This window comes from Leptosomus discolor, chromosome 3 (assembly GCF_034619465.1).
Source record: "Leptosomus discolor isolate bLepDis1 chromosome 3, bLepDis1.hap2, whole genome shotgun sequence".
Lineage (NCBI taxonomy): Eukaryota > Metazoa > Chordata > Aves > Leptosomiformes > Leptosomidae > Leptosomus > Leptosomus discolor.
Window position 1 is genome coordinate 35,906,154 of NC_141393.1, and position 8,156 is coordinate 35,914,309.

Genomic DNA, 8,156 nt, shown 5'->3' on the forward strand with positions numbered 1-8,156 from the left:
AGATTTGCTTGTGAAACAATGATTCAGCATGAAACAAGGAGAACAACCACTCCTTATGTTACACTGAGCAGTAGTGATTTCAGTCCAGTGATCTAATGATGGCCAAACTTAAGAGAATTATCTCAAACCATCTCAGGTGAACCATGATTAAAACTTGGATTTTAGCCCAGTAATGGGTTATGTCTGCAGGGAAGTTCCACCTGTGGGAGATGGTAGATGACCTTCCAACCAAAACAAAAAACCGACCCCAAGCCTGAATATTTTGTAGATAGGCATTTGTGATTAGTACCACAAATTTATCAGAAACTGGAATTTGCTTGATTGAAGGGATGGCAGCTAAAGGAGGGATGAGTTGTACAAGGCTTAATTATTTAATGTGATAAGAAGGAAAAGGGAAAAGACTAAGGTGCAATTATCCCATAGAGAGGGATTTTTTTGGTATGACAAGAAGGATAGTAGTACCATAGTGATCAAAAAAAAAAAAAAAAGGAAGTATGGGGGTAGACTTGACTTGGGAGACAATCGTTATATTCAGTCCCTGTGAGTATGCATTAATAGCGAACATTCACACGGCGAGACTGGAAAGAGAGAGAGGCTGAGATACCAGTTTGTACACATTTCCCCTTAGCTCTATGTGAGGCTGTAATAACCAGAGTGAGAACAACTGTCCTCTTGTCTTTTGTTGCTTGAGGTAATAAAAAATTCAAAACATTGTAAGAAATGGTAGGCTTTTTATTCTTTTGACATGTGTGGCTTGCCAGAATTAGGAGTCTTAAAAGGAATTTGCTTGCTCTTGATGGAAAGTTAAAAATAAGTAGGTATTTTTTTTGTGGAAAGGAAAAACTTCAAAGTGGAATCTCTGTTCAAAAATGAGGCCCCATCTTCCTGAATACAGAAGGAATGCAACAAACAGATAAAGATACTTTGCTGAGAACATTGAAATTCTTCTGTCATTACTCCTCAAAGTTCATCTTCATAGGTTCTTTTTCAGACTTGTAAAGTCACTGAGACTTTCTGGTCTTTGTTTGCTGTCTCTACCTTATTTTTACTGCACAGCATCCATCTGAAGTATCTTTGCTTAATTAGTCTTGCATTTGCTTTCATTTCATGTGGAAACATTTATGTTTCAGAGGAACGTGGAACTTTTTGAGTAATTGAATCCATTTTGAACTGAAGTTCAGTTTTAAAGCTAGTGATACCTTTTCCCCTGCTGTGTTTGTCTAGGTACCTATCCATTGATCTAGTAATCTTTCTTCAGTTTTTCCGCTTAAATGTGTTTGTTTATTTCTAGATTTTTGTCATATGTTCCAACAGTGTCACCCATCAATATATTTATAAAGAAGAATTCTATTGCCTCTCAAGTTTGACTTTTCTGGAAAAAGTAACCGGAGTTTGTTTAGCTTACTTTTGTATGACTGGATCTTTGGCTTCCTCACAATTTTGTTATCTCTTATTTATACTCCTCCTGTCTGAGTCTCCCTTAAACATGGGTGACAACCACTTTTCAGAGTGACATAATACTTTCCTTGGCCAGGACTTGCTCACCTTTCATAGCAAGGCCATATTGACATATTTTAAAGAATATAAATTCAACCTAGAGACCAATCTATAAAGAGACAAGCTACATTTTTAACCCGTTTCTGAAGGCAGCAAAGTCTCCAACTGTGCTAGTAAATGAAATAACCACAGTCAATTCTCTAGCCTTGGGGTGAAGTGGAAGCACACAGCTTACATGCATACAGCTAAACTAATTCCCCAGGGTGACCTTATCTGTCACAGATATGCAGTCACACCTACTCCACTTCTACTTCTCACTGGGTCTATAAAGGTCCATTGATTTGTTGTGGCATCATACAGTTCAGCTGTGATCAAGCATTCATTTCTGTTGAACCCACCACATACATACACCTGTTTACAGGAGATTAAAAAAAAAAAAAAGTGTGAACAGAGCAGTTATACTCATGGTGGGAGAACACATTGAAGAGAAAATGAGTGGTGTGGCTGGATTTTTGTGGGTGTTTTGTTCTTTTTAAAATGAGAATGGTCCTGTCATCCTGGGTTTGAAGTAGTAAAAGTGCAGTTCAGTCCAGCAGGATTTAGACCTTTTATTTCCTGAGCTGCATGAAGCAGATAGGCATGATATTTCACTCATGGCCAGGAAAAGTACTGTCTGGCAGCAAGTGGGCTATTAGTGGTAAGCAGCTCTGGAAGAGTTTTGGCACTCCTGCCTGGCACGGCAGAGATGCAGACAGTTGCTGCCTCTTAGAAAGCTTTATATTTGTAGCTGCAGGATTTAATGAGTAAGCTTTACGTGAACTTTCTTCCTCTTTGTTTTATATGATTCATCATGTTAAAGGGAGCATTTATTACTTTTCCTGCTCCCACAGCTCCTCTTGTCTGTGTAGATGATGAACTCTGAGTGGTAGCTGTGTTTTGTCAGGTATGTAGCCCAGTAAGAGGCTGAGCTCCATGAAAGTCCCTACCTCGATGTGTGCCGTATGAAAGGCTCGCTGTGTAATGCTGCACTCTGATGTTTGGTTCCTTGTCCTGGTCACTGTACTTCACCTTTAGCTGCTTTCCATAATCTTATGATCAATTTACCTTTTCATGCAGCATTAGCATCACTTCCCTGATTGTGCTTGGGGGCATTCAGTGTCCACTGGTTCGTCTCTGGCTCATACCCTTCTGCTGTGTTGAGATGCATGTATCCATGAGACCCTCCCATGGCGTAGATGAAGTTGTTGAGAACGGCGATGCTGATGTAGCAGCGCCGTAAGTGCATGGGTGCAACATGCTGCTGTGTTTTCTTAAGTGGGTCAAACTACTTGATGCTATTGAAATAAGCCACATTATCATATCCTCTGATAACATAAACAAAGCCTTTTAAATAAGCAGTGCTGTGATAGGCCAGGGGGCTGTCTTGCTCACATGTGACGTTCACCCACTGGTCTGCATGGGCACTGTATGTCTCAATGCCATTAGTTGGGCTCCCCAACTCCAGCCTCCGATAGCAAAGATGATGGCATAGGGCAGGCAAGGCCAACTGAGTGGGTTAGTGAAATCAGAGTAAGATGGGCTGTGCACACTGCGGGTGTACATTTCTGTTAGTGCATTTGTGATGAGAACTTTGCACTCCTCATTGTCCTTCACATAACCGTGCATTTTGATGTTGTTTAAGTATTCAGCTTGCATCAGTGCCAGTCGAACCTGAAAAATGCAAAAAGGAAGCTGGAATATTAATGCAGATGACTTACACCTTGATATCCTTCGTGGATAGCTCCAATGCTGGATGGCTTTGCTTTGAGGCTACAGTGTTGTCTAAAGCTTATTAGAGAACCAGAGAATCAAATGTGTAGTTTTTAGCTGGTCCTGAAAGGGGTGTGCAAGAATAAGTCGTTCGATTTCATGGCAGGGAGTCTGCCACTGCTTTGGCACAGTGCTTTCCTGTTCACAGACTAAAACTGCCCTAATGCCTGCTGCTATTTTTGTAGTACAGCTGGTCTAGGCAAATGCTCATAAACTTTGTGTATGTAGAGATAACGTTGTCCCATGTGAACTCTGGCCCTTCCTGGATGTGAGGAACAGTTAAACTTAAGCTCTAAACATGAGGAAATGTGCACTTAAAAGGTCTGCCCCGACCACAGCACCGGATCTTCGACCTGTGCCCCAGCGTAGCAATAGCCTAATGATCTGAAAGCTCACTTCTTTGTGAGCAGCGTTAGGAGTCTGCAATTTCCTCCAGTTTTACAAGAAAAGCAAAGCAGCTCTGGCTCAAAGGCCCTGTGCCCAGCTCTGCAGAGCCTCCCAGGCCCATGCCATGTTAGCACTGACCTTGCCCAGCAACACTGCAATGTGCTGCCTCCAGTTCTGCTGGTTGTGAGCAGTCCATTTCAGAACAGCCTTGAACATGGCATCGTCTTGTTTCGTGTTGAGTTCATCCTTCTCAGTGATGTGCTTTAGGTCATTGAGGAGAGGACTAGAAACTCTGTAGACACCTTGGTCATCTTCTCAAAGTGATGGAGGATGAACACATGTGTTGCTTCTCACAGGTTGGGACAGTAGTAATAACCTGTGAGTCACTAGATGCTGATGCAATTTTAACAACTTGTAGCACAGCCTGATGATGCCCAAGACACTGAACTGGCCTGCTGCGATTAGCAAACTTTCAACGTTGTCAGCCATGACCAGTACTGTCCTGGCATACTCAATAATAAGCCTCATCAATTCAGATGAAGTGCTGGGGATTTTATATACTCTCTCCTCTGAGATGTTGCAGCTGCTGGTAAACAAAGCCCTGAGAAGACAAAGCAGTGTTGAAGGAAAAAACAGCTTTGCTTTGTTAAACCCTGACCCTATTATCCCCTGTGCCTTCTTCCCCAGGCACTAATTTGGGCACTAGCAGTAGCCATGCTGGGAGGCTGTGTAGTTTATTAGTTAATGTTTTAATAGTTGGTTGTTTTAAAAAGGAGTTACAGCCTCTGGTTGTGGACAGAGAGCAACAGGGTAAGTGGCCACCTTGTTTCAACAAGAATACCAGAGAATAATGGGGCGTGGGGAAGGAAGGCATGCTGCCTGATGGTGGATAAGCCAGGCTGGCCATACTCTCAGCCCTGCACCACATCTCGGGGTTTGTCAGACACCACTTCTAGAGCTGCTGTTAGATACTAGGTTTTGGATTAATTTTGGTGTCCAGGGAGGTACCAGGGCTGTGGGGAACTGCTAGATGAGAGTTTTAGTGCTGATGAAAGCACTGGAGATATATTAAGGCAGTGTGACCCAGACTAGGAAATACTGTTTGTCCCCATCCCCTCTTGTTTCAAGCACTGCCCTGAAATAGTGACTGCAGCTACAGAGGATGTTCTTGTGAGAGTTGAATTCAGTCCACACTGATGATCACATAACAGAGTTTCCCTTCCAGGCGAAGCTCATTGAAGATGGGTAAAGTCATAGCACTCATGTTCCTCTCCGTGTATGAGGATGAATATCCAGTGAGCACCAAGCTATCGCCTGTGTTGAAGCCTGAGGCAGTGGAAGGTGCTTCTCTCTGAGGTGCTTACAGGGCCTCGTCCTTGCCCTCCAACATCATCTCTGAAACCCCGTCTGTCTGGTGGTTCTGAAGTATGCATAGATAATAATGGCATCACAGATGCAGGGGGGACCTGGGACCGACTGCAGCAGCGGTGCCTGGCCTGGTAGGGCTGCAAACTGCTGCACAGGCGATGGGGTCCTGGTCCTCCTGGCCCCCTCGTTCCATGGCTGCCCTCAGCCTTCATTAGCTCAGATTACACTGGACCTTGTACCTACACCCTGTTAATGGCTGATCTGAGCAAAAAGAGCCATGTGATTCCTCTGCAACTTTTTAATATTATTTAGCCTAGGTATAAAGCTCCCCAAATGTAGGTACCAACTGCCCTTGTACCAGCTCACACAGGAGGAAGCTGAGAGACAGACTGCTAGTGTCAGTGATGAAGCCACAAATACCATGTCACTGCTTTATCTGCTGCTAATTTGGAGTGGAAGGTGCCACCTGGGGCCGAGGAGAGCGAGAGGACAGAGAGCCTTGTCCTGAGTCCTCGCTGGCTTAACTCATGGCCCACTGCTTTTCCTCTGCGCTTTGTTATGTCTATAGGTAACACAGGTGCCAAGGAGCACTTCTGTGGGGATCTCAGTACTGGAAGACAGTTTGGACTTTTTCATGTTTTTCATGGACTTATGCAAAGCATTTGACACTGTCCTACATGGCATCCTTGTCTCTAAATTGGAGAGGCGTGGATTTGATGGACGGACCAGTCGATGGATAAAGGAATTGGCTAGATGGTCACACTCAAAGAGTAGTGGTTAATGACTCGACGTCTGAGTGGAGACCGCGATCAGTGGCATTTCTCAGGGGTCCATATTGGGACTGGTGCTGTTTAACGTCATTGTTGGCTACATGCACAGTGGGATTAAGTGCACCCTCAGCAAGTTTGCTGATGATACCAAGCTGTGTGGTGCAGGTGACAGACTGGAGGGAAGAGATGCCATCCAGAGGGGCCTTGACAGGCTGGAGAGGTGGGCCCATGCAAACCTCATGAAGTTGAACAAGGCCAAATGCAAGGTCCTGCACCTGGGTTGGGGAAATCCCAAGCACAGATACAGGCTGAGCAATGAGTGGATCAAGAGCAGCCCTGCAGAGAAGGACTTGGTGTGCTGGTGGATGAAAAACAGAATATGAACGAGCAATGTGCGCTCACAGCCCAGAAAGTCAATGGCATTCTGGGCTGCATTAAAAGAAGTGTGGCCAGCAGGCTGAGGGAGGGGATTCTCCCCCTCTACTCCACTTAGGTGACACCCCACCTGGAGTACTTACTGTGTTGAGCTCTGGGGCCCCCAGCACAAGAAAGACATGCTCTAGCAGGTCCAGAGGAGGGCCATGAAGATGATCAGGGGCCGGAGCACCTACCCTGTGAGGACAGGCTGAGAGAGCTGGCGTTGTTCAGCCTGGAGAAGAGAAGGCTCCGGGGAGACCTTACAGTGGCCTTCTAGTACTTAAAGGGGGCCTGCAGGAAAGGTGAGGAGGGACTCTTGATCAGGGAGGGTAGTTGTAGCCTGAGGGGTAATGGTTTCAAACTGAAGGAGGGGAGATTTAGGTTAGCTATTAAGAAGAGATTCTGTACTGTGACGGTGGTGAGGCACTGGAAGAGGTTGCCCAGAGAAGCTGTGGCTGCCTCCTCCACAGTGGAAGTGTTCAAGGCCAGGTTGGATGGGGCTTGGAACAACTTGGTCTGGTGGAAGGTGTCCCTGCTCATGGGAGGGGGGTTGGAAGGAGATGATCTTTAAGGTCCCTTCCAACCGAAACCATTCTGTGAGTCTACGAATAGCATTGTAGCTAGTCAGCCTACTGGAGTTGTAGGCCAAAATTCTCCAAATTGGTTTACAGTTTTAGCTGGATTTCTGTTACTGAGAGAACCATCCTCAAGCAGTGGGAAGGGTGTTTCTGTCCATTGAGTGTTTATGAAGAAGGGTTTATGTGAGTCTTTTAATGTGCTTATGCTTGCTATGTGAGGTAGTGAAATATTTTTGCTTATATATAGTGGAGATCAAGGTTAGCCCTAAGGTTAAATGACTTGTGCTCATGATGTACATGGTGAAAACTTGTATCCAAGCTACAACAGGCTGTCAAGAGCCATTAGGGCAGAAATAGAGCTAACTGCTATACTATCCATCTCCATAGTTTACTTCTGCAGATTATAGAATAGTTTATGCTAAAAATTTGTGAGAAAACTTGCTATGCCCTTGTCATCATAGCTGTAGACCTGGCCAGTCCTCTTTTCTGGTATGCATTAATTAGGTCTGAGGCAAAAGACAAGCATATTTCATAAAAGACAGTGTCTTGCCCAGCTGCTGAGAGGTACTTTTTATAGCTGTAATTCTTTCAGGCATGGGACACCATTTATAGTACCAGATTCAACCACAAAAATGCAGTTCCTGACAAAGAAGGGGAAGGATTGAAGTCAGCATTCTTTTGTGTGTCTTTTTTGTTGTTGTTGGTTTTTGTTGTGTTATGTTTTTTTTTTTTTTTACATAGTTAAACCATCCCCCTTAGTTTACTTGGAACCATTGTTGTTAATACATAATTATATTAATATGATGAAGTCTTGAATCACACAAGAAACTTATCTGCGGTTCTCAGACAAAGATTTCTGAATTAGAAAGGCTATGGCTGAAATGTTCGGTAAAAGCCTGTAAAAATCCCTCCACTGAGCTTCCACTTGCAGGTAGAATTTAAGTGACCTAATAAAGCCTGAAAGTGGTGCAGTGTCATTTGTTTGACTGCCTGTGTGCTTCCAACAAATGTTTCAAAATGCTGTATTTTTTTTTCTGTGGGAGTCTTAGCTCCATGGTAACCACATCCAGTTTAACTCTTAAGGAATCTTGTAACTGTAGAGAAACCCTCTTATTTAATGGTTAAATCTACTCCAGTATCCTTTTGACAGTCTGCCTTTCCTTCTTACCTCTTCCCCTAAGCAAGGTTTTCTCAAGTGTGAATGCAGCTGATCCTCTGGTTTAGGATGGCATAACTTCAGAGTAATTCTTCATGTTCTCCTGAACAAACAGAGAAAAACAGGGTAAGGACAAAGGAATGCTAAGATGATGAGTCAGACTGTAGTCTCACA

The 8,156-nt window shown here is 44.1% G+C and overlaps 1 protein-coding gene across 1 annotated transcript; it reads right to left on the reverse strand.

The window, feature by feature from the left end:
• Positions 1 to 1,773: 1,773 nt before the first annotated feature.
• On the reverse strand, positions 1,774 to 5,254 carry LOC104354897 (kelch-like protein 10). Its single transcript, XM_086462982.1, is given in 10 exon segments — positions 1,774 to 1,908; positions 2,602 to 2,614; positions 2,616 to 2,994; positions 2,997 to 3,207; positions 3,832 to 3,968; positions 3,971 to 4,098; positions 4,100 to 4,294; positions 4,823 to 4,879; positions 4,881 to 5,019; positions 5,185 to 5,254. Coding segments are annotated over 10 exon segments (1,464 nt in total).
• Positions 5,255 to 8,156: the final 2,902 nt, after the last annotated feature.